The 27,845-nt window shown below is 39.2% G+C and overlaps 1 protein-coding gene and 1 long non-coding RNA gene across 2 annotated transcripts in view; one reads left to right on the top strand and one right to left on the bottom strand.

Moving 5' to 3' along the window:
- LOC111194541 (uncharacterized) overlaps positions 1 to 27,845 on the bottom strand; it is a 64,734-nt gene that overhangs the window by 36,143 nt on the left and 746 nt on the right. Inside the window, exon 2 of the long non-coding RNA XR_007438885.1 lies at positions 16,796 to 16,926. This is a non-coding gene — a long non-coding RNA (uncharacterized LOC111194541). The remainder of the gene's footprint in view (positions 1 to 16,795; positions 16,927 to 27,845) is intronic.
- On the top strand, positions 1,286 to 27,845 carry LOC103038185 (neurturin). Its single transcript, XM_007235576.3, has 4 exons — positions 1,286 to 1,608; positions 2,084 to 2,591; positions 18,934 to 19,204; positions 20,594 to 27,845. The coding sequence occupies exons 3-4, from the start codon at positions 18,961 to 18,963 to the stop codon at positions 21,058 to 21,060; spliced, it is 711 nt and encodes a 236-aa protein (XP_007235638.3). The 5' UTR covers positions 1,286 to 1,608; positions 2,084 to 2,591; positions 18,934 to 18,960; the 3' UTR covers positions 21,061 to 27,845.

The raw sequence follows: 27,845 nt of genomic DNA, 5'->3' as shown, positions 1-27,845 counted from the left end.
TAAACCAACATCTGAGTGATGTGCAAAATGAAATCTCATTTGAGCTACGGAACTACTTATCAAACCTTGTCTTGGGTTGGCAAAAACTGCCAGAACCTTTGATGAATGCCAGTGTTGGATGCAATGAACAAGAAAACACACCTCCAGTTGGTACAGGATGAGTATATTAAACAAAACTGGTTTTCTGGTAAGACGATTCCAGGTTCCTTTGGCTACAGGCAGATGGAAGGATCAGTATCTGGTGCAAGCAACAGGACTCCCTAGTACCTCCAAAGTACCAGTGTGGGTGCAGGTTTTCATTCTAGCCAAGCAGAAGCTCAAGCGATCATTTGTTTGACCAACTTTACAGCTTTCTCTGTAAAGCAGCTTTGTGACAACTTTTGTTGTAAAAAGCGCAATAGAAATAAAATTCAATTAAACCAGGTGCCTCTGGTTTCTAAAATCAAAACTTGCAGTAACACTGGCCCTCGCTCGGAGAAGAGTGCAGCAACCCGGCTCCAATACATCAGCAAGCAGACATCTGTGCTGACTAGCATCGCACTGGAGGCAACAAGGGGAGGAAAGAATGCCGTCTACCCCAGAGAGCAAAGTCAATTGTGCTCTCAGGCTCTGGCTGCTGATGGTAAAGCTTGGTGATCCTTGGATGATAGTGGTTATGCTTATACTAGTGCGGTGTTGAGTCTGTGCTGCACTGCAGTTTAACCACCAAGGTGTAAATGTGTAGTTGGGAACACAAGGCTCAGTGGACCAGTTGCTTCCTCTGCATTGTAAGGGCTCTATATTTCTCTACATTTCTGGGCTATGGTGTAGGGTATACAGCTATTCTGAGTCCTTATTATCCTTTATTTTAAAAAATAATTAGAAAATAAAAAGTTTGTATACATTATTTTTAATCTGTGTTCCTTTTATCATTCTGTTCATAGTAAATTGACCACTCTGATAGTGTAAAAAAAACAAAGAACTCTAACATGACCCGCTCCTAATTCCAACTTAGTAGGATCTTCTTACTATCACAATACATGCAGCATTAATACTGGAAGATGGCAAGAACCATTTAAGCTGATATAAGAAAAGGGAGGCCACTTTGGTAAGTCTGGCAGGTCACGGCACAGTTTCCACCACCACACAGCCAAAGCAGAAGCTTTTTAATGCTTGTCTGACAGGGCTGAGAGTGGCCACTTGAAGGCCACCAACTGGCCCACTTCTGCTTATGAGACAGAGACAAGTAGTGGAAAGTAGGTGTTAGAAGCCTCTGGTCAGTGTGTCCTGTCCACCCCCACCGTCAGTCTCTGCGTTCTGCTGGATGGTGGGGAAGTGCCAGGACCCTGCCACATGTGATTAGTGAAACAACGGTAATCTGAGCTAGTGTGTGATCACTAGCTCTGTCTGAGGAGGAGCCTCAAACACAGGGAGGAGAGAGAGGGAGAGAGGGAAAGAGAGAACGAGAGAGAGAGAGAGCAACCAGGAGGTGTGTACACATGCATACACTCAGCCTGTCCTTAAACTCTAGACACACTCAGATATTCACAGACGCTCAGACCTTGCCATGTAAACGTATCCACCATGCAAGAGGAGATGCTATCAGGACGTGGACAGACAGTGACAGACGTAAGTGAGGTTGCTGGAGAAGCATCTTCTAATTCATCTTCTTATTGGTTTGAATGCTTGTCTTGGTCTTAATATAGTCGTGTACATTGTTAAAAGTATACGTTCCTTGAGGAACTTTTATGGATTCTTATGTGAATCATAAACTTTGGAGAAACCCCTCAAGGTGATTTTGAGGAACCTTCAAGAATGTTTAAAATGCTTGAAGGAAGATTTTCTTTTTAGGGAGAAAACCCTAAAAAGTTATTGAGAAACTTATACTTTTAAATGCATAAACATTTTAAACCAGGCCTCTGGGTACAACTAAGAGCAACTTGTGTAGAGTCAGGGTAGCGTTTTATATGTCTTTTATGTGATGTTCAAGTTCAGATAATAAATGTAACCTTTTCTCAAGGTGTTTTATGTGCCAACTTAATCCATTCTTCATACTCTCTTGCTTCCAATGAATGACACAAGTCTTATTCTTCTTGTTTTGTAGGTTTAAAACTCTTAAGGCAGAGAACAATTGTCATTTACCAAGAAGTATTGTGTTTTACACAAGTACCACTCATGATTTGCTAGACCTGGACTTGCCTACTGTCCTATACTACAGGATGAGGATACACCATCAAGCCTACCTCCAGGGTATTTTGACTGCAAGTCAAATATGCAAGTAATGTAGATGCTGAGCAACAACCTGAAATCAACCTGAAACAACTATGACGAGGAACTACCAGTTTTAAATCGTGACGACTGCCCACTCAGGTGCACCTGAAGAAACGCCAACCCAGTGCAACTGAGTCCGTGTCAATTCCAGCCCAGCTTAGCAGGAGGTTCTCCAGTGCCCCTCCCTCAATACATGGATGTACGAGTCACAGGGGGAGCACAATCTGTCGTCCCCAATCCTGGCTACCAGTGCAAAATGAGGGATTTCCCCTCCCCACCTCTACCCTGAGGTCATCCCAACACAACGCCACCCAGATAAGTCCGACTTAGCCGGGCGCTCGGTAAGGACACATCTTGTTTTGTTAGTGTAAGCTCCTGCTAATAGCGCAGGTGTTAAAAAGTGTGAATACCTCAGACTCTGTCAGGTTCCAGATTGCCAGAAAGTCACACATATGACTCCTCTTAACTGAATGAGAACCTGCTCAGTGGCAGATTTGTGAATGTCCAGTATTTATCCAGGGCTAATTGCAGGTTTGGATTTAACTGAAAGAGCACGTTTCAGTGAGATTTCATTGCTTGTGAAGATTAGTGAACCCTTGCTTTTTTATCTCTTCAATCAGGCCACATCTGATACTGTTTAATCAGATTGCTATAGAAAGGAAATCCAGGTTTAGTAGACCACCAAAGACAATCCCAGATGAATTCGCAGTTAATTTTGTACTGTTTGGTATGTAAGTGAAATCCTAAAGCTGGTGCATTATATTTGCTGTTTTGGTACTTTTTTTATAATTTTGTTTTGTTCTGCATGATGCAAATGAAAAAAAAAAATTGACGGACTCTTTAGGTTTTAAACAATAATGATCTTAATAAGGATGGAAAATCCAATTTCAGAGTATTTTTTTCTGACATTAACACATCCAAATGTATTAATCAAAGGTGTAGATGATCCAATAATATTGGTCAATGAGAAATGCTGCATTTTAGGGAAACAAAAGGCACCAGAGGCTAAGCCTATCTTCATCTGAGCTCCTCAACTCCCGTAACCTGGGCTTCAATCTGGCTTAGGTTGCAAGCCTGATGAAGGCCTTCCCGTGATCACGCAGTGAGAATTGTCTCTTCACACCCACACACTTTTGCTTGTCCTCAGCGGGAACTGCATCAGGCAATGAAACCTCCAAATCGGCCTATAGAACCAGTCCAGTCCATGTGAGCCGTGACCCTCCCAAGTGCTTTGGCATTTCGTTTTGATCCCTGCACATGGTTCAGATTGATGGCTTTGGAGTTTGTTTTCTCTGCCTTCCATGCTCTAACATGCTCAGAGGAGATGTATTCAGCTTCTGCCAAGCCTTAATCAACAAGGCTTTTAAAGCTCCATCACACACAGCATACGAAAAAGTTCGGAGTATGAGCTCTTCGTTGTTTGTGGAACGTTTCGAGATTTCTAAAAAATGTGGAAGCACACCTACAGTGAAGAATGTAATAGATATAGATCATATAGAGATAGAGTCTATAATGAAAATTTACTCATAAATCCTTAGTGTTTATATTGTAGCTCTTTTAACATAATTTAAATCATGTTGCAGTAACAGGTAGATACCTGGCAGAAAGGCAAAATACTGTTGCATGAAAACGTTTGGGCACCCCTGATTCAGGTTTCTGTTACTGTGAATAATTAAGTAAGAAGAAGATGAACTGAACCCCCAAAGGCACAAAGATTAAAGATGAAACATGATTTTAGTCTAGATCAGTGTTTGTTTTACATACGATTTTAGAGTGGAAAAAATACAAGGAGAAAGAAGGTATTTACGATTCAGTCAGAAACATGTATGTTTATGCCTTATGTCAAAGCTTAGTTTTCCAACACAGAAATATTTTTAAAAATCTGCACCTTGGATGTGTTTTTGAAAAGCTTTTTTGTGTAGACAAGAGGCCAGAATGCAGACTTTTTTTTCAGTTAAAAAAACTAATCCTGATATGTAGGTGTGGATGGAGTCAAGATAAGCTGATTCCTCAACTTGTAATATAATTCAGAAATGGCATGTAACATGAATGGTGGAGGTCAAGCTGAGGTCTGGGCGACTAAGAAAAAGTTTTAAAAATATGCAAATTTTGTTTAAAATGCAGCAAAAAAAAACATATTTTACTCACTGTTCACAATAATGAGTGTGAGTACTCAAAATATTGCAGTGATGATGGTTCTCCATCCAACACCCTGTAATCACTTATAATCTTGCTGTTGAAAGCAATTATAACTCACTACAGTGCTCCAGAATCTAGTAATTAGTCTTCCCTTGAAAATATAAACAGTAATAAAAGCAAATAATACAACAATAAAAGCAAATAAAACTCTTGTTGTAATACCCTTGATTTTGGTATAATGAGCAGTTGTCTCAATACTTTTGCCCATATGGTGCATGTAGTTAATCGCCATTGATTAATAAGGCGAGTGGGATTATTGTCCACTCATTCTCACACCTCAATGCAAGTCATGACCTGAAATTTGGGTTTGGACTAAGGGTTTGGATTGAATTTTTAAAGAAAAAAAAAGCATATTCTGATATAATCTATTAGCCTACACTATAATATTAATGCTTAACCTAAGAAGCCAAGCCTATATGTGTCTAAGCCTACATGCCAGTATTCTAGGCTTCAAATGGAAGTAGAATATTAGTCACAGTTTAAGCATGATGTTCTTTAGATAAAAGAAAAAATAAAGGTGAGTAAGGGTTTCAAGATTTTAGGAGAAAACCACTGCTCATTAGGCAGTTATTTCTGTCTTTTTCCTTGTTTAAATAAAGTTGCCAAACTCTGTCCCCGGTGAAGCTACCGTATTATTAACAGCTTGGTTAAGGAGAGGGAAGAAGATGGTATCTGCCTGTTATCAGTATCAACAGATAGTCAAGGTTGCAGTATCGGTATCAGTATTAGACGTGAAAAAGTGGTACTGTGACACCCCTAGTTTTGACACCTTCTGCAATATTATACAACAAGCCAGTAACTGAGCTAATATTTACAAAATGAAATATATTACCAGTCCTAACATTATCTTTATCCAGCTGTATGGAGCTCAGTCTCATTTCCCAAGTGTCTATCAATTCAGCAATAGACTCGTGTGTCTCTCCTCTGTACACCTGGGCTTTTATTCATGTCAGATGTTTCTGGTTTTCCACGCAGAGCATATTTTAACAAGTGCGCAGACACTTGGACGTAGACAGGGGCTCGGAAATGTAATATTGAAGCATGCTTCACTGATCAGAGGTCCCGACTATGAAATAGCGATTCTGACCTTGGGATGGCAAACTGTGTAATGAAATCAAATTCCTCTTTCAGCGACCTCGCTGCATCCACAAATCAAACTGCCTGAACGACATAGTTCAGTTTATGGCTTTGACGGAACTGCGAGGGCTGAATTACATAAAGACTCCAACATAAAAGACTGCAGCTTTTAGATGTCAAATGAAACAGAGATAATATACTGACCATCCAAACCACCATAACACACAGTAGTATAATATGATCCAGGTAGAGAAACTCTTATTGGGTGCCTCTGTTCCCTACTAGCATGGACACATACAGTTCATGTAGAAAGCCTTGATAGTGTATTACACCACAAGACAGTGGGACAGTAAATAATATAAGCATTATGCTAGTCATTATAATTTAAACTAGCTACTCCATCATGCCAAACAAACCTGATGATCTTAGTCAGTTGTGTATGAGTGTGTGTGTATAAATATATATATATATATATATATATATATATATATATATATATATATATATATATATATATATATATATATATATATATACCTATCACCAGTAATTTTAACACCAGCTCTGTGTTTCTATACTCATCATCTATATTATCAGTTCTACTAATCATATGATAGCACTTTTAGTTGTATAATTACACACTTTAGTTCCCTCTATTTCTCTGAATAATTTATCATTTTACCAGAACAACAAAAACTAACACACCACCTCCATGCTAGTGTTACTGCAGTATCTGCTCTGTGATGGTCCTAATCATTGAAGAACAGGGTATATGGAGTAGGCTGTTGGTGTATATATATATACAGTGATGCTATAGAAGAACCATGTTTGATTCCATAAAGTACCAAGTTTGTTAAATTTTTGTCACACAAAAAAGTGGTTATTTTTTTGCACTGCTCAAAGAACCCTTTGAAGCATCCTTATTTTTTGTTTAATGTAGGTAGATCCATAGAGCTTAGTGGGGGGCTTTACCCAAAAGGGTTAAGGTGAGTTTTGATTAGCCTGTCATGATATCACAGCACTAAGAAACAAGACTCACTCTAACAAACCAATCAGACAGTAATATGCGATAGATCAGTCAGACAGTAACCTTCAATCAAATACAAACCTGCTCATAAAAGGCTTAATCACAGGACTGTGAACTGTGCACATGTACAGAGAAAGCAAATTGTTACAGTACACTGACATGGGAAAAGTCATGAAACGGGGACTAGCATCGTGTCCCATGACTTTTGCCACACTGCCCTGACCTGCGGAATATGCACGTGCATGTCCTCCTGCATTTAATGTGGATGTGGTTTTTGCCAAAGTAATCTTTAAATACAGGCATTTTCAGTCAGATCAGTACCACCCATTGCGCTGTCCACTGTGGGTGGTAAAAAGAAGAAATTTGCAATATTACAGCAGCGCAGAGGACAGAACAGAAATCTTAGGAAATATGCAAACTATGTTCAAAACCTTAATATACAAAAATACAAGAGAATATAAAAATACAAGTAAATAAACAGCAAATAAGTAGTCATATTGTAGTCCCACAGTGAGGGTAAACAGATTATGCTACACATGGTGAATTGAGAGAGCCCTAAAGCAGTAATAATTAAATAGTTTCCTTGCAATAAATATTAATAAATAGTAATAAATATTATATATTTCTGGTATGCACATGATGCTGAAGATCGAGGAGTTAAAAAACTCACACAGCTTTGGAAATAGAATATCCCATCAAAATATGAAACCGCACTTAAATTCTGATAATTCACTCCAGTGGCTTTTCCACACAAACAAAGTTTGGAACTAAAAGCTTACAAACCATACTCGAGGGCACAAAATCATTTGTGGTAAGGCAAACTGACATAGGCATGCATTAGTTGACTGGTAGCAATATGGCACAAGGCCCATAGCTGGTGTGCCAACACCACAGTAGAGATGTGGGATGAGACTGGTAACTGATAACTCTGTGAAATCAGGGCGGGAATGTAAGACCAGACATCTAAAGACAGCAACTATCGCAAGGCACGTAACAATACACCACAGACTTAATAACCATTTGGCCATGCAGTGCAGTAGAGGCCTGCTTTATTCTGGTTAGTAAAGTGCAGATATAACCCCCTAAATGAATTAAGTGAGTGATCAAACACAGCCTGAATATAGCGGCTCTGCACATTTCAAACAGTCTGCAAATGAACGGTCCGAATCAACGTTAATACAACTTGATGTTCTGTTTAAACAGGCCTCTAGATCACCCCCACACCCACATTTAGTACGTAGCTCCAACATTTTTTAACGAGTCGTTTCCATTCGTTTGTTCCACAGTCTTTTAGGAAACCTTCCCAATCTGCCAGCTTGTGTAAATATGTGAATGTGATTAGGTTGAAGAAAAAAGACAGGAAGTAACACATCTGATTTGATTATTACTCTCATCTGTGTTAACAGTGCCTGAGGCGAGCTTGAACTGACACTGAAAGGGTGTGCTGAGGGAAATCACACATTAACAAACTTCTACTCAAAGCCCGCAAGAACCACAGGGAGTTAATAACACAAGTCAAACGTAACCCAAAGCTTCTGGGAAATGAAATATGAATAAAGCTATAACTCAAACAATATGGCGCAAGTCAACAAACATGGATGTGTAATTATGTATCAGAGATTTGGGGTTTAGTTAGGGGAGTTTTCTTTTCTTCTACTTTCATGTGAGGTGGAAATGTGTTGGGATGGTTAGCATATGTGGATGCTGTGTATGTGTGTTACCAGGCCTTTTTATATGTGGGTGTATGTAAGTGTGTGTGTGGTTTGATGCGCAGGCCATCAAGATTAGCCATGCCGGCTGCTTCAACGCGCTGAGAGAGAGCCAGTCCCAGGTGTTAGCCCACGTGACTGTAGATAAAGCAGGGCGCATTAGTGCTAATCCTGTCCTGATCTTTGGAGTGTGCTCTTCTTCTTGCCTTCCCTGCTGCTCCTTGGCCTCCTCTATGCTCTCTGAAGGGACAGGAGAGGAACTGGTGGACTTAGGGACGGGGGGCAGGGGCAGCAAATGGCCCCTTGGTGCCCCATGTTTGAAAAAGTGTCGCTGTTTTGCCAAAATTGAGACAAAGTGCCGTATTAGTTGCACTTTTTGTGGGTAGGAAGTCAGGAAGTGTACACTAGGGTGCCCCTGTCTTGTAATACATTATAGGGATGTGCTTCTGAGGGGACAGTAGAGGCACAGGTGGTCTCAGGGAAGGTGTGCAGGTGGCATATGCCTCTCTTGGTGCCCCATGGTTGAAAATGTATGCCTCAATTACCCTATACAGTGACAGAAAAGAGAAAAAGGTGCCCTATTGGTTGTATTGTTGTGATAAAGAACACACTAGGGTTCCCCTTTTTTGTAATAAACTATAGTGATTTGCCTCTGAAGAGGCACTAGAACACTCAGGGAAGGAGGCAGGGGCATCCATGATTTAAAAAAATGTCTCTAGGTAATAAAAAAAAGGGAAAAATTTTAGTAGTCTTAATCAGTAGTCATCTATGGGTGCCCTTCTGCACCCTTTTCTCTAGAAAAGGGCTGCAGTGCTGTTTAGGGTTCTCCTACAGGTGAGAAAACATGGTGATAAACTTGGTTTGGTGCCCTTCTAATAGAGAAATGCCCACCAGTGGACTAAATGTGATGTGGTGCCCTATAGGTGAACTTACAATGAGATAACCTGCATTTCCTGCAGCAATAATTTGCCAATAATAACTCATTCCCGTTCTTAAACTTGCATTAATCTTGCGTCCATTTATGTTTAAAGTTTTAGCCACACCCCCTCTACAACATACAGGCCCCTTGTTTTTACCAGGGCTTAACCGGACAGGCTGACAGTGGACCGAGGCCCACTTTTCTCAGTCCTTCACAACACAAAAGAGAAAAAAAATACTCTATTGTTTATCAGAGTTTGTTGATGTGTTGGATGGTGGTTTTACTCTGAAGTTTATTGCCCCAAGACAGAGACACTCCAGAACTGGGTTAACCCTTTAGATGGTTGTAATTTGCATGCATGCTTTCAGTAACTACTAAAGTCTGGGGTGTTTGGGGTGTGTAATCAATTCTTGCCATTTTCAACAATTTCATCACCACATTTACACACATAAACTGGCGTGTATGGGTGGACCCAATACAGGAATATAAACTGCAACGGTCAGTTTTTTCCCAACAATATTTATGAAAAAAAAAATCCTTTAAACAATGAGTCAGTGGCATGTTTCAAACACTCACTCCCAAATCAAAACTACACTTGTCCATATGGTGATGATTTGATTTTACATGATATTTTACATCTATTTCTCACTAACAGGAAGTACAGCTGTATATGTTAGAGGTAGCATGCACGTATAGCACTATTCTTTGCATATGGAAGAAATATGTGCTGTGATAGTCAGCACTAAAAAAAAAGTTTTAAAGAGATGGGGTTTGTTGAAACTCTTCCAACTAGACTTCGTAGTTGCATGATTCACACACATATATACAGTACCTAAGGCTGTGTTTACACAGAAGGTAAAGGTGTCCTAAATCATATGTCATATGTAGCACAGATGTACTATTTGTGTGGCTGTGTGACGGGCACAAAATCTCATTGGATCTCATAAATATTAATGTGATAAAAATGAAACTGAAACTTTAATTTAATGCATGGTCATGTGAGTAAGTTTAGGTTTGCAAACTGTTCAGAGAAAGTCTGATATAGGTCACATTAAAAAAATAACATGAACAGCCTAAAATAAACATCAGATTTGGTGATAAAATGGTTTTGTTACCATTTTATCAATGGCTGTACTAAACATTAATGTACTAAACATCCATTTCCATAAGCCATCCAATTCCAAGCCGTAATTGTCTATCATGTCAAATTTGTAACCACATTTCATAGACCCAAAACAAGTGTTTCTTTTTTTGCATTCATGTGATAGTAAGAATATCCTACTTCTTAACTGTGAATTCAGAATATCAACCACATATTCATATTTTCAAGCACTATGTTGTTTAAGCACCATAATCAAAGGTGGACGCATTTGCTCCAACTCTATATACTCCATGTAACAATGTGAAAGAGCACAATGCAGAGGGTGTCATGCAAACAGTCTGTCCTATCCAAGACTGTCTGTCAATCTCTTAATTCCTAAGTGCATCCTTGCTTTCTTACATTAAATCAGAATAATGTTAAAAAGTGCCACAGGGAAAATTGTTGGAATTAGACACAACAAAGATGGAAAGACTGGAAATGGATGGTGCTACACCATACATCATACGGCAAAGTACACACATTCCAATAACTATAACTTGGCCAAACTCCTTTACACCTAATTTTACTCAAACGGGATACATTGTACCATGTATGTACCCTTGAAACTAGCAGTATGCCCTATTGCATCGGTATCAAGTCAAGAGTCAAGTCAAGAGGCTTTTATTGTCATTACATCTGAGTACAGGTACACAGTGTGATGAAATTACGTTCCTCCGGAACCATGGTGCAACATAGAACCACAAGCAATAGACAACATAAAGTGCAGGAGTGATGACAGTGCAACATAAAATTATAAAATTATAACACTAAATAACAATAAATACAATAAATACAAAAGACAAGACAATTTAAAGACAGGACAGTGCAGTACCGATACGGTATAATAAAGTGTATAGTGGGGATAAGGTGCAGAGATGTGTGACATACTGTAACATATAGAACATATATAATCACAGCAGTTACTGAGGTAGAGTTTATAGTTTTTAAGAGTGCAGCAAATAAAGTCATGTCAGCCTCTGTGTGCTGACTGGGTGTGTGTGTGTGGGTGAAGTTCAGTTCTTTGTGAGTGTAAAGGGGGGGGGGGTGTACAGTTTAGTTTTGTGTAAGGGGGGGGGGTGTACAGTTTAGTTTTGTGCGAGTGTGTTGGGTGAGTGGTGGGTGGGGTGGGGGTTCAGTTCTGTCTCTTTGCGTTGAGAAGTCTGACTGCCTGGTGGATGAAGCTGTTGCAGAGTCTAGTAGTGGAGGCTCGGATGCTCCTGTATCTTCTGCTGGACGGCATCAGATTGAAGAGTCCGTGTGAGGGATGGGTGATGTCGTCTACAATGCTGGTGGCTTTGCGGATGCAGAGTGTGGTGTAGATCTCAGTGATGGAGGGAAGAGAGACTCCGATGATTTTCTCAGCTGTCTGCACTATCCGCTGTAGGGTCTTGCGGTCTGAGGTGTTGCAATTCCCAAACCAGACGGTAATGCAGGTGTATCAGTATTTACTATCTGCCCATCAGCACCAAAAACCTGTATGATTACTGCAAATTCAATGCAGTATCATACAGCTCTGGAAAAAAAAAATAGGAGACCACTTAAAAATGATGAGTTTTTATTTTTATTTTACCAAATTAAAAAGCTCTGGAATATAATCAAGGAAGATGGATGATCACAGCCATCAAACCAAACTGAACTTTGATTTGATTTGAATTTTTGCACCAGGAGTGGCATAAAGTTATCCAAAAGCAGCGTGTAAGACTGGTGGAGGAGAACCTGCCAAGATGCATGAAAACTGTGATTAAAAACCAGGGTTATTCCACCAAATATTGATTTATGACCATTTAAAACTTTATGAATATGAACTAGTTTTCTTTGCATTTTTTGGGGTCTGAAAGCTCTGTATCTTTTTTGTTATTTCAGCCATTTCTCATTTTCTGCAAATAAATGCTCTAAATGACAATATTTCTATTTGGAATTTGGGAGAAATGTTGTCTGTGGTTACAGAATAAAACAACAATGTTAATTGTACTCAAACATATACCTATAAATAGCAAAATCAGAGAAACTGATTCAGGAATTAATAAAGTTGTCTTTTAGTTTTTCAGAGCTGTAAGATAACAGATGACATTGCATGGTTAAGATAAATAAATAATACACAGCCTTCCCTGTAACACAGTGATCTACTGCACCCTCCAACACACCCTCTGTCTCACACTCAGACACCCACACAGCTCAGGCTTTTTGAGTTGGCAGTATATGCTTAAAATGTCACTGTGATGCTTCTGCCTTTAGTTATGCAACACACCCTATCAATACCCAGACAAAGGCTTGGGAGATTTGCTTCTGGCCAGCCGAGCTGCTGTATCAGCCCCATCTGAATACCTGCAGTGCTCTTTTCACAGCCCCATGAATCAAGGCCTGTTTATTCTGGAATATTCCACACAGCCTCACAACTCTAATTGTTTGGACTGTTCAGATGGGCCCAAGTGAGTGTATGTCATCCACGTGTTCTGGATGGATGGTGTTTTTTCATAATTTATTTTTATGAAGTATGTATCTGGGGTCATTGACAAGCGTATGTTCATTTTCAGTTTTAGCACAGTTGGAAATGTCAGGAGGGTCATGTAGCAGCAACAACAGCAGCCCTGGAGAAACATTAGGGTTAGAGGAATAATTCACCCAGAAATGCTAACACTGTTGACAATGAATGAAAGCTAAGCTGTGGGAGAAAGCTAGGCGGGGGGAGTAACTAACTAGCTACTGAATAAGCATGGTTGTATCCAATCATCCCCAGAGTAGCTGAATTTGAAAGCGGGTTTAAAAGGTCTCATTGTTTTTTATTAATTTTGCGGTGGTCTCTAATATGAATGAATGCCCTGTGAGCCGATTTTAGTTCGTTGGAGGAGTGGGCGGGAAAGTATGACAGAATTTCAGCCCCACTCATGAATATGCATGAAATGCAAACGTATCGCCTCTGATACGCTAAGTGGGCGAGGCCATAAAATTTGTCTGGGGGCTTTTCCGGGTAAACTCATCTTTCTGAATATTTTCTTTTATTGGTTAATATGCAGGCAATGGGGGTAGAAGAAGCGTTTCACGTGCTACTGTATTTAAAAAAGAGCAAGTACTAAATGCTTCCTAACGAAATTACACCTTTATCTCTGTGTGAACTGCTACAGCTCTAAGCCTATTTTTATTTCTGTGGGGCAGTTCCTCAGACAGAGATTAAGCCTAGCCTTGCACTACACAGAATACTAAATGAAGATTTTCAATTGAAACGAAAAATATAGACAGATAATAGGCTTAATCTCTCTTAAGGAAAACTGTTCCTATTTTGTTTTAAATTAAATGATTAACTTTTTAAAATTTGATCCCACTTTTAAAATGATGTGTTGTGTACCTCAAAAACTTGCTAAAATAAATGGTTTTGTGTAATATGCTTAAATACCTTAAACTTTAGCACAGTCCTGAATTTGTTTTCATTTTTAAATAGCTATCAACACAGAATACATTCTCATCGCGAAACAACGCATTGGTGTAAGTTGGGGAGAATTTTGACCTGGAATGTCCTCCACCACTGTAACATTCAAATGCTATGACTTAACCTGACTGGGATGTAAACATTTACACTTGTTTACTCTCACATATAGAGTTCAGGCTTTTGTCCTCGCACTGCCAATTATGAGTCACAGAGCTCTGTGTACAGGACGATGCACCGCCATTGTAGTATTCAGTCACCAAGTTACTGGAAATATTGTTTGCTGCTAATTGTGAAGTAGTGTGTTAAAGACAGTGTAAACACTAGCACAGAGACTCAGATACTCTGCAGTGTGCACTTTTTGTCAGGGTTTAACAGCAGAAAAAACAGCAATGTGTGGGCTATATATAACTCTGTGTGTAGTATAATGAAAATTATCCAACAGGACCATCCAGCATTACTATCTCTGTGTTAACATATTGGTGATCAATCAACATAGCTAATGCCGCATAAGTGTGGTGGCCACCGGGCATTAACATTCCAGCGACTGGGCTTTTCTAACATTGCTAATATTAGCATACTGACGATCTGACTCATCCAACATTGCTAAATCCAACAGTGCTAACTCTGCATAAGCATAACAGCATAGAGGTGCATCCAACCTCGCCACCTCTGTATTAGCATGCTGACAACAGGTTGTATCCAACATCCTAACTCTGCTGTAGCATGCTGGTGACCATGCTCATCTAATGACTGTTAGCCTTGTTAGCATGCCAGCGACCTGGCTCATCCGGCATTACTAACGTGGCATAAGCATGCCGGTGACTTGGCTCACACAACATCACTAATGTGGCCTATGTTAATAGGTGGACACCCTACACTGCTAATCATTTGATTTGTAATTTATAAGTGGGTTAAAAGTCTTGTCTCAGAAATAAAACAGCACTTTATTGGCTATAGCCCTCCATTACCCCAAGGCAGTCCACATTTTTGCAGAGAACACACCTGATCCACATAATCCACTTTATACAGTCCTGAACTACTCAGCTGTGCTGTTCAGAGAGCCAGACTGTGAGAGTGAGGTTGTACACTGGCTTGGGAGGCATTTATAAGATGGATATTTTCCCAGTAAGCCTATGATTCCCAATAGCAACAAAAACAGATGATGTGTTCGTAATAAAAGGAATATGAACTTAATATGCATTATGATCAATTTCACTCAGCCAAGACTTAGGCACCCAGGGAATTCATCATAATCTTACAACCATCCTCACACTGTGTATATTTACAGCAGTTAATGTCAGCTCTAATAATGAGTACATAAACACCATTTAAAGGCTGCCCATTAACTGCACCGCATTAATCATGCTAAAGGCTCTTAAGCGTGGATGGTAGCAATTTAGATCATCAGGGCAATTAATCAATGGAGCATGTTCGAAAATTAAGAGCAGTGTCTGATTATTCGTTTTGCAATTAAGTCATCATTTCCAGTGATGGACTGAGAGAGAAGAAAATGATTATTATAGATTAATGCTAATACTCAGTCATGACACTGCAACTGCTAATACTCCAATTATGGATATGTTTATTGGCATACCAGTATTTTAGGTCATAAAAACACTATTACGCAATCTGGATTAATGGGGATTTAGGTGCGAAGGCTTAAGTGCTTGGCTGTACAAGCAAATGATGATAGTATAATTTATTATCATCTGTGGGAAACGCTGAGACGATCAAAGCTTGCCAAAAGAGAGGCCACTTTTTTGATTACTCAGTTTGTAACAAATCCAATACACACGGAGTAGGAGATAAAAATGGAACAGGAAGAAAAATATGGGTACGTTCTCCATAAATGAGATAAGCACCTCAAATGAATACCAACATAGAACAATTTAGGGAATATATTGTTTACTTTCACAAAATAAGAAAAGCCTGTGAAAGTCCTAGGAAAGTCTGAAGGATGTACTTGGAATTATTTAATCAGATGTTGCTACAAGTGTTATCAGTAGTATATATTAATAGTAAAAAAGAACAATGGAAAAATTCACCCAAATCACCCAAATGTTACAAAACAGATTTTATGCTAGGCCAAGATGGACAAGATATAATATCACTGTCATGGAAAAGGTTATTTTTAAACTTAACATATATTAACTTAACATATCAGGCCACAAGTGTCTTTGCTGACTGTCCATAAACACATAAAGTTACATCTGGCCTAATGAATGATCTGATCCCATGTAAAATCAGCCACCACTTCTCTTCCAAACCCTCTCTTTTTCAACTGCCACCAATGCAGCCTCACTAGGAAGCTAACTTTGCACTAATTAAACCGGCAAACAGATGTTTGCGCAAGCCAGCATCACAATGGGAGTGAAAAGTGATGAGGGAAAGAGTGCCATCTTTCCAACCAGAGACAGCATGTCCAATTGTGATGTTTTGGGTTCCCACTGCTAGTTATGAAGCAGCATGATCTGGGATTTGAGCTTGTGATCCTTGTGTCATAGTGTTAGCATCTCAGTCTGGTGAGCCACTCAGAGCCCTGTCATTCAAATTTAAGCTCTCACTAAATTTGAAAATAGGATGGATGATTCTGCTAAAACCAAAAACAAACCCTAACTAGCCTAAAGTGCATCTAATTGTTTAGTCGATGGAAATTTCACAATTGCGTGTAAAATTTGCAGAACATTTGGGTAGAAACATTGCTACTGTTATCACGCTATGATGATGTTCTTTCTAGTGTTATGACTTTGGGGTAATTGAAACAAATAAAAACCCAAACAAACAAAAAACCCAAAACTCAAACAAACAAATAAACAAAAAAAAAACATAACCCAAACAAACAAACAAAAACAAAAAACAAAACCCAAACAAACAATGTAGTCTGTCTGAAGGGAAAGAACATGGTGAACATGTGTACACAAGGTGTGTTGATGTCTTTCTTCAAAAGCCTTTGCAATTAAAGGTATCACCGTCTCTTATCTTTCTCTAGACAGCGCAAGAGTTCCAAGATCGCTATCTGTAGCAACAGCTCAGTCTAAACAAGCCATACCTTACAGTCCTTGGAGAATATTACACATCAGGTCTGCCAGAACGTTTTCAGTGCGGCCGGTCTGGATTTGTTCTTAGTCACTACCCATGTGCCGTTTCCTGATCTGCGGAAATGTTTTCCTGCTGCCGATCCTAAAAGACAGAAACAAACATGTGTTGAAGGGGGAAAAAGGGAATGGCTATTTGTTCTGCGAAATAGTGGTTTGTTTTACTTGAGAATGAAAGAAAATCTGAAAGGCATTAGAACAAGCCTCAAGAAGTGAGGGAGCAGAAAAGCGAGTCTAAATAATGCACAGGTGTAACTGGGGGGTTCAAAAAAATGTTATTGGTGTTTCCATTAAAGTAGTTCATACACTGATTATGCATAACATTATGACCACCTCCTTGTTTCTACACGCATTATCCAGTGGACCACCCAGACAACACACACAGAAGAACACACAATAACACACCATCACCATGTCAGTGTCAGTGGAGTGCTGAGAATGACCCACCACCCAAATAATACCTTCTCTGTGGTTGTACTGGCCATTGAAAAACACAGTAATGAAAGGAGGATACGAAAATATGCAGGACTAAAGAGGTGGTCATAATGTTATGCTTGTGTAAATCACACACTTAGCACACTTCCTGTCATATCAAAAACAGAACATCAAGCTGTTTGTCAAGAAAAAGCTGATCCCATGACCGGGTTCCCACTTCTGCAAATATTGAGGTAAAAGTGTTTGGTCATGCTTGTAAATAATGGTGTGCATGTGGGGGTCTCAGGCTTGGCAGATGTTCTGCACCCTCTGCAAAACTGAAAGAAGAGCGCAGTAAGCTGAAAAGACCTACGGCAAACAGAGAGGTCTAGAGCGGTGCTAAATAGACAGGAATGGGACACCAGGGAGGAGTCTGGAGTCCCTAATGGGAAAGAGATACAAGGAAAGTGACTCATTCGCCAAGAATGACCTGGAATGTCAAGAAACTAAGCAGCCTATGTTACAACCAAGCAAAGCATTTCTTTAAAGCTATATTGAGTATATAAAATGTTTGCTTAATTTTAGGTGAACTTGGTGCTGATAAGATCTAAAGCAGAGAAAGATATCTTGAGCACAAAATAAACAAAGCTAAAGATTCCCTGTAGTGAACGCACTGTAAGCCCGGATAAGTCGAATTTATTTGAAAAATTTGAGGAAACCGGTTGCCTTAAAAAAGTAAAGTAATAGGTAATGAAAACTTAAGTTAGCATAACTTAGAACATCGAGTTATTACAACTAAAGGGGAAGTTGATTTGACTTTTTTTATTTTGTTATAGTGTAAGGCCGGATAAGTTGAGTTTACTTAACTTTTTTAAGGCAACCAGTTTGCTCTTTTTCTTTTTAAAAGCAATGGGGAATGAAAACTTTTTTATGCTAACTTTATGAGTTAGCATAAATTAAAACATCAAGTTATTACAACTAAAGGGGAGCTTGATTTATTTCTATGGTAGCCCAGGTGGAAAATTCTACACACTGATGGTGAGTGTCAGAAACTGTTGGACACACCCAGTATGCAAATAGATTGTGAAAGAAGCCAATGAAAAAGAAGCTGCCAATGGCAACAGACTAAACTCAGTTATTATAAGTTAGTTCCAATATTGATCATTAACACATTAACATTAAAAGAGCTGCAATAACATTTTGAATAAGAACAACTCAGTTTGCAATATCCACATCCACATTAAATGCTTTATTTCCTTCAGCTTAATGGAGAAAAGTGTATAAATGAAATTCAATTTGTGTTTACTGAGTCTCTGCTACCTTTCTTTCTTGCTACACTGTACTAAAAAACGTTGAAGAGGTGCACCTTTCACAAAAAAAATTAATACATTTTGTTATCTGACTAGATTTAGTTGATATCTTAATCAGTTTGGTATAGGAGTAATATTACTAGATACACATTTGTGTATGTATCTGGTATATTGCTAGCTAGCTACGTGTGCTGCTGCACTAGATTATCTAACTAGCTCTATTTGGTCACTGACAGTTCTTTTCATGTTGAAATATATAATTTTATTGTATGTTAAGTCAGAACTTAGTTGTATAAATGTAATAAAATGTATTTAGCATCAATGTATTTAATAAATTATTTGTTCTTCTTTCTTTTTCTGTCTCACAGAGTTTCAATGCTCCACACCATTCTAAAATGAAGTTATGGAAAGGGGCCATTCTTGCCTTAATCCTCATTAGCACTGCTCTTTCACTCCTCCTCACCAAAACCATGCTGCCTGCCGGGGCCACCGACCCCAGGGCCTCTGCCTCGTCCACGCGATTTTCATCAGCGACACCACCATTAGGACCACCACCGTCACCATCATTTTCACCCGAAGCGACGGGTCTTCGGCGGGTGGCTAGATCAGCGGACAGCGTGGGCTCTCTGCTATCACAGTGTAAGATAAACAGACGCCGTTCTCTCAGCAAAGGCCCTGGTGTGGATTAGGCAGCATAAGAACAGACTGACGGGTGGGATTAGTGTATCGCTCAGCGGTCAGCTCTGTTTCATTTACATATCTCACCAACTCACACTCACATCACACCTCATGTGTCATAGGACCCAAGGCTTAGCCAGCTATCAAAAAGAGGGAAAAAAGAAGAAAGCTCATTTTCATACAGCACCGTGCCAACTATAAACTTCGGGTGAACTGTGGTGAACAGCAATGAGAGTTTTATGGTTTTCTTTTTTTTTTCAGAAGACATTTGTTTAAAAGGCATTTAGACTGCTGGGAAACTGGCTCTTACAAAGCTATGTAATTACAAAATGTTTTACTCTGTATAGCTAGTTATTGAGTTTGTACAAGTACAATCAATCATCATCCTAAATTTTCATTCTAATTTACTTACATTCAATCTATCTAAAAAAATAAATAAAGTGTCAGTAGTGAGTTTTCCACCAATTTCCATTCAAGTTTTTGTGAATTTAAAAAAATGTACCCATCTTCCTCTGGAAGGAAACAACATATAAATAGCAAAAAATAACATAACGATACCAGCTGAACAGACAGAAAATTTTGCTATAGCTAATGTAGAAACAGTTTAGGAAGTATGCATGTGAATAGTGTTCAGATGAGCTAGAATATCGTTAATGGCAAACTGTGAAAACAAGTGATGGAAATTGCCTTTGGTTTAAAGTTAAATCTCCCAGTTTGTCACCAAGACAATGTTAGAACATCTCTGAAGGCACACAACACACAGCTTTTCAAAGATTAATTTAGAAACTTTAGAAAGTATGCTTAAAAAATCTCTCTACTGCCCTTTCAAAACTGTCAGGCGCATTTGTACTCCCCAGAGTATGATGCACATTGTCAGGGTGGCACATTGATTTTATCCCTCACTAAGCAGGCCAGAGTTATTCAATAAAATATTGTATCTGGCTCTAAAGATAATTCTGCTAAATCAGAAAAGTTAAATCCCTCTATTACACTTGTTTTAATGCCACTTCTAATCACTGGTGGTCTTCGTTATCTTCATTATATTGCATTATCATAATGGAAGAAAAACATTTTTGTAACTGACATAAATTTTGCAAAAGGTTTGGATGGAAACCCGGCCAGCAAGAAGATCATTGTACATGAGCCATTTAAGGGCAGGCACAATTCCTGTTTTATTATTCTGGCAATCAGAGCCGGTGCAGAAAACAGCCTCATGCCTGAACAACATAATTTAAAGAGGTGCATGTTCGACCTTTAGCTTTAGAAAGTTGAGAGGGCCAATTCATCAATTAGTTTTACTCCCCATACAAGATGGTTATATATGGACTGTTTCTCCTTTTTGTGTTCCAGTTTCCTACTTGTTCCAGAGCTTCACAGAGGGGGAGCTGCAGAGGGTGATCAGAATGCTGGTGAACAGACAGTCCAAAAGGTCAAGCAAGGTGGTGGCAAGTAGCCGGGGCAGGAGAACCAAGCGGGCAAGGATGGGCCCAAACCAATGCAAGTTGCACAAGAAGCAGCTGAGGGTAAGTGACCTGGGCCTGGGCTACGACAGTAATGAGACTGTGGTCTTCCAATACTGCAGCGGCAAATGTACTAGCCGCCGGGGCACCTATGACATAGTGATGGACCACTTGCGGCTCAACAAGTCATCTGGTCAGAAGCGCAAAGCTTCAAACGTGGAAGGTGCCAGGGACCGTGAACCCTACAGCCCCTGCTGCCGGCCCACTAAGTATGAGGGAAACTTGGTGTTCTTTGGCAACAACGGAAAATTTGGCATTGTCCCGAATGTGTCAGCCAGGGAGTGCGGCTGTGTATGACCTCAGAAAACAGCGAAATGGAGGATGTCTGAGTTGCAGTTGAGGCTTCAGAGTGGGTGGTGGCAAGAGCAGCTATAGTAGAGGCCGTGGAAGTCTTTGGACAAGCTCATTGTGGTCTACAGTCACCTCCATGGAAATGATGGAAGCTTCAGAAGATACAGGATGTCTACAGTCATCTCTGTGCAAATAGTGGAAGCTTCATAGGGGTTTCAGTCAACCCAACAGTCAAAGCCCCGGAGATGCCACTGTCAACGCTGTAAAAGATACAGAGATGCAACTGCAAATGCTACTGTAGTGACGGGTCCAGGAAGGCTACAGTCTACTCAGTCAAGCTTCTCAGCGGTTTCAGTCAACTACGTAACAGTCAAAACCTCCAAGACAGTACTGTGAAGGATTCCACAATGAGGAAGCTACAGTCAACTCCGTCAGGCTGGTTCCAGTCAGCATTATGGTAACAGTGACGCTTACTCCCATATGCTTGGAAACGTACGTGAAAAACGAATTCTGTGTGTGTCATAATGGAAACCACAGAAGCCACAGCAGACAGGAAGGCTATGTCTGACACTCTGGCGGAACGGGATGGTTTGTAGACAGCTGGAAATTTGTGATTACTCTTGCTTTCTGGTTCACGTGCTTCATGGATCAATGGAGAACATGGTTCTAAGAAGATCTAAAGAGGAAAAAAAAACAAAAACAATCTTGTGATGGGACCTGTAGTGCAAGCTTTCAGTGCTGAGACACTACTCTTGCCTTTCACTGAACATAAAATTGCTGGGTGACAAATGCAATTTTAAGGAGAACTTCACGTCAGTCTAAATGAACAGAGATTTTACAGTTCAGAAGAAATTCTAAAGTATACAGTCTTTTGTCATGAATGCTATGTGTATACTGAAGTAAGATGTTAAACACAGCTACCTCATTTACTTTGTGTAAGAAAAATTAACATGCAATGAATCTAGCTGCGCTACACCCATTCTCCTGGGGCTGATTATTCACTGATAGAAATCACACACACAAACACAAGAACAGATACACACAAACACATTTACTTAAACCCCTTTGTGTCTTCTCAGGTCATAACCTCTAAATAACAACCTGCATTGTCACTTGAAGAGAACCCCCATTTATTATAATAGCTGCTTTTATTTTCACTATAAAGCCTTGCCAAATCTGTCCAATAGAACCATACATAGAACTAAAAATCAGACATAATCACTTAACATTTTAATCTCTGCAGAAAGATTAAAGAATTTGTTTCTTTAACCCTATCCTAACTATGATTTGTCCTCTATTAGTCCTGAGTGTTTTTACAGTAGGCTGTAACATTAACGTAAGAACACCTGCTGAGATTGTACAGCACAAACATGCATTTGCAGAGTGTCAACCCCGTGTTGGCATTCGCTTTCCCATTAGAGATTATTCAAAATTAACCTGTTTGGCTGAAGCTTCAATCGAACAAAATAAAATATTTGACTGGACGAATTTTCCAGCAAGATATAATAAAATTGATACACCTGTGCATACGAACTGCATGTCTTGTGCAAGTTTTGCGCCTTAAGAGCAACTCCCAGGTGTTAGAAAATACTAAAAGACAGTGAGCAAAGGAGTACATCTAAATATAATCAGGTACATGTATTTTAAATTCTGCTTTCCTACACTCAGATCTTGGTGCCAGAATGTAGGAAAGGCCTATAGCTTCTTTTTAAAGATTGACTTACACAACAATCTGTTTGCTCACGATTCTTAAAGATTACCACAGTACATCCAAGAGGTCAATCTGTTGTGAGTCAGACAGTGGCAGGACAGACGCGTGCATATTGGGTTGTCCCAGATCTGTAACCCACTGCACATACTGTTAACATCTAATTCCTCCTAAGTCAACAGAGCTATAAATAGACAAATCTCTACTACACAGAACAGTTAGATAACACTTGTGTCCACTGATTTTCCTAGTTTTGTCAAGCTGACTTGTTCGCCGCAAACAGGTGGGCAGGTGGGCAGGGGGGCAGACAGGCAGTCTGGGCTGCCAAGGAGGTTGCGGAACTGTGGTCAAATTGAATAACGAGAACTTTAAGGTAATTAAGAACAAAACCACAAATGAGATTGGAGGCAGGCCGGGAACCATCAAGGCCTAAACATGGCCGGCCTTCAAAGATAATGGACTTACAGTAAAAACAAGGCAGCAGCAGCTGAGTGGACACGCAGCCTCCAGCCCACACCAGGGCCTGGCCACCAGATTTACCTACAGGACAACAAACAGACCAGACCAGATTGAGAACCACTGTACACACATAGGCTTCAGATGGTAGGAAAAAACACATTTATCGAACGCTGGGCTGTCTTCAAAGTTCTTCAGCATGAGCCAGAAGCAGCATATAAATCTGCTAATTGGATATTCTTGAAAGAGATTTTCCTGAGCAGGCGTCCGTGCGGATTATATTAGCCACTTAAAAAACTGTTACAATTCTTCTGGAAATTTATTTGATTTGTATTTCTCGGAAAATCGAAGGAATATAACAAAGTGTGTGATGCAATCAGATCATGCTGCAAAATATATTTATGCACACATCAATTGAACACTTTATTGGAAACACTTCATATGTAATTCATAAAAACTAATAATTAGTCATTAAATAATTTATCCAATCAGCCAATCTACCACAATATTGTGCATAAAAATACCAAAACGCTGCATAGTAAACGCAAAATGATTATAATGATATTATCATCTACTACATGATATGGCATATATATATATATAAGAATTAAAGATGTTCTGAGAGCAAAAGCAGCCAGTATTTTTATGGTGTTCCTCATAAAGTGTTCAGTGGGTGTGTATATATATATATATATATATATATATATATATATATATATATATATATATACACAATGGTTTCTGTCAAGCATTGTTTAAATCACTTGTTCTAGTAGGACTGTTTTATATCATTTCATATCATTCTATTCTATGTACGTCTCTGTAAAGACGATCAGAAAGACACAGTACTATGTGTGTGTATGAATAGCTTCTCTTCTCCCCATTTTATCTATTTACAGCTTCGGCAATGTTGGTTCTTCTTATTTTTTTTATCCCAACAGCAGAAATGTTGATGCAGTGCATCTTTCTTGTGTATACTTGATATTTATTGGACAGAGGTGTGCATATTTATTTAGATACTTTAGTCAAAGGCAGACCGAGACTTATTTATTTAAAAAAGGAAAATAACTTGTGCCAAAAATGGAATTTCTAATAAATTCATCGTTCTTAAATAACTGGCTGAATAAACATATGTCAGCTTTACAGAATAAAAGATTGTTGCTTATTTGTCTTTTCATCGTGTCCACGTCCGCAGAGCTGTGTGCTCCTTTTCCTGTTTAATCTACGCCACGAGACCTACAGAGCGCAGACGGCTGAGAGACTGCTTCATCCTTAATGAAAGCATAATAAACATGCTGGAAAATGAAAGGGCTTAAATGGAAGTCTTTTTAAAACTTAAATTTTTTTTAGCACATTGTTGAACTTTGTCTTTGAAGAGCCCCGCCCCACTAGTACTTACAAGGACACAGAGCCTTGTTTTGGTTTGACTTATTGAATGTTGGCCTAATCGATACTTCAGATGATGATATATTTTGATACATTTGCATTGTGCGAACATTATATTTTAGAATTTATACTATAACAAACTTTATGTTTAAATTATTGGGGTCATGAATAAAATATTGTGCCTTTTGGCCGTCACAATAAAAAAATACTTTTCACTTGTATTTGTCCATCCTGTTATGGCAAGCTGCATGACAGGGTGGACAATTTTAGAGAAAATCTGCATTTGATGAGAATGTGTTTGACCTAGAGTTGCAAACATTTTTAGCTGTTCATCTTGCTCTGTTTCATAATTTCCCCTCCCAAATTACTATAATATTTTATGACGACAGTGTGGACAGGAAGTATGGAGACAATATTAGAAATATTGTCAATTTATTCACATTAATTGCTAAAAATGCAGCAAAGATATTACAGTATAAGTTAGCTAGTGGGTTATGTAGACCAACGGGTATCAAACTGGGGACTGTGGTGAAGTTTAGGAACCACTAATGCAGACTTCCCAAAATCAGGCATAAATTGGCCATAGAACATTACACCTTAATTAACTGTAATATTTATCAATGCAAAATGTTACTTAATTATCCGTAAATTTTACCTCAAGGTTGAAATATTACTTTAATAACTTAAAAGTAATATTTACACGCTATCATATGCAGTCAGTCAATAGTCAGACCCTTCTCTAAAGAGTCACTGTCTACACGCCATAGTCACACTGTTTTTACTGCACATGCAGTCAATAACACTGGCCTGAAACGGCTGGATTTAAACTACTGTGGTGAAGCTGTGGCTCTGTGGCCTTGCGGTCGAGACCATTCTCAGTATTTGTTTGAAGGCATATTGCTGCACATCTTTCTCAGTATTGACCTGAGAATCCCAAATTCCACTCCTGTGATGCGCACAATAACAGATGCCTTAAGCGTTTAAATCTTTTCTGCATCCTGACTCGAATACAAACAGTTGTCAATAGACTCAATTTTAAAAACAGGTTTTAAGCACACCCAAAGAAATTCATTAATCAACTATACAATGAGTTTATACAAAAGAACCTTTTTGTGCTTAAAAAAAGAGGGGGAAAAAACTAAAGTACTACAACATGTTCACCAATCTGTGTTGGAACACATCTGTAAATACAAGTACTTCCCTCTCTAATAAACATTTTCCTTAGTGAGGAAACTATGTCTGATCTTAGGCTTACTTGTACTGTGTGATTCTGCACATTATTCAATTTCAAACCACTATCAGTATCCAGCTAAACCTATAGAATCCACCCAACAGAAAAAGCATAGGCCAACTTGGGAATTCTACAGAAACGTGGAGTTACTTAACTCAGTCAAGATACAGTAAACAACAGACTGTAAATTATTCAGTGGAAAGCACTCCAGGCTAGAAATCTTCCTGAAAATGGGCCGATTGCAAAAGGTTTAAGCAACCTTTTCTCCTGCACTTTCCACATTTCCCACATATGAAACCGATTATTAGCACCTGAAATGGCTCTCCCAGCCACGGCCTTCACACATTCATCAATCAAGCCTAAATACACATGATGCTGCTCAATCTCTGGCCATTTGATGTTGTCTAATGGCTTCCTGTCATTTGGATGATGCTTTTTACCATTTAAGACCCTGTTCCAGTTGGTGCAGAAAGACTATAAACACCAAATGGCCCTCTCCTCTAGAGTATTTGTCCTCTCTAGCTCTGATGACAGGCTAACTGATTCATAAGCATGCTTACCGAATTGATCAAGCCACACTCAAACTGCCTGGACATGTCCAAACTAACATAAGGCGAACCGCACGTTCTCACATCAAAAAAGCTGCACACGCTCTGATTTGAAGTTGTGTTAGTGCTGTTGTGGGATGTAATTACATCAGCCTGCAGGCAGCTGTGGACATAGTGTAGATGTATTTAAAGCATTTACATTAAGTCTGAATTAGCTGCCAAAACACAGTCATTCAAGTTAAGCAATTCTAAATTAGTCATTTATCTTTTACACACCAGGCCGGTGTGGTAGCTTTAATCAATGTATAATAGTTTACTATGACTATATTTATGGTATATATACGGTATAGTAAAGGGTATTTTTTTTCTTTTTTTTAAATGAAGACCTTTAAAACAGGTCCTGCACAAAAGGCTTACTTTTACTTGTAAATTGTGAGGTGGGGCCTTGGTGGATCGCATCAATAAGCATTGGGCTCCAATGATCCTGATCCTGTGGTTCACTGGTTCACATTATTTGGATCCCTTTTGATCTCTCAAGGGGTGAATATATTAGGTAGCAAGTAAACAATCAGTTCCTGAAGTTGACTGTAGTTTCGAAGCAGGAAAAAATGGCAAGCATAAAGATCTAAGTGATAGACAGAAGTGATAATTGTGATAGATATATGTCTGCATCAGAATATGTACAAAACCTCAAGAAGGTTTTATGGTATGTCTGTCATCAATCCCTATCAAAAGTATCAATAATTAAAGGTCCTGGGACCTAAACCTATTTTTTTTTTCTAATTGTGTTAATGTGGTTCCTCTGGTCCCCCTGTGTATCTACAGAACAGAAACTTTACAGGGGAGAGGCAAAACCTCTATCAGTGGAAGTCAATAGAAGTTAAATGTAAAAAAAAGTTTATTTCAGGTAATTTAGAATAATTTCTGTGGCGCCGAGTGGTCCAGCGGTCTAAAGCGCTGCCTCTATGAGCGGGAGGTCGCAGGTTCGAACCCCCTGCTCATGCAGCTTTGCCATCAAGCTGCCTGCGCTCAGAGGGCGCACAGAGCCCTGCTCCCTCCGGGTGGGTAGATGGCACTCTCTCCCCATATCACTCCTAGGGTGATGTCCACATCACAGGGCATCTGTGAGCTGATGACATAGAAAAGCAGTGGCTGGCTTCACATGTATTGGAGAAAGCATGTGTTAGTCTTCACCTTCCTGGTGTGTTGGGGCATTACTAGTGATAGGGGGACTTGGGTAATTGGATGTGTAAATTGGGGAGAAAATGGGGGAAAAAAAAGAATCATTTCTTATGGTCCATTTATCAAGAATTTCAGGTTGGAGTCTTCTTAAAAAATAAAAATGGCTTTGCATCTTTTAGAAAAATAGACTGTGCATATCGCCTATTGTCATTTAAAAAAAAATCAATTATTTGAACAAGCAGGCAACCTTTTCTTTAAAATAGAGACTTTCTTGAGAGAA

Source organism: Astyanax mexicanus, chromosome 4, assembly GCF_023375975.1.
Source record: "Astyanax mexicanus isolate ESR-SI-001 chromosome 4, AstMex3_surface, whole genome shotgun sequence".
Classification (NCBI taxonomy): domain Eukaryota; kingdom Metazoa; phylum Chordata; class Actinopteri; order Characiformes; family Acestrorhamphidae; genus Astyanax; species Astyanax mexicanus.
This window is presented reverse-complemented; position numbering and strand designations above follow the sequence as displayed.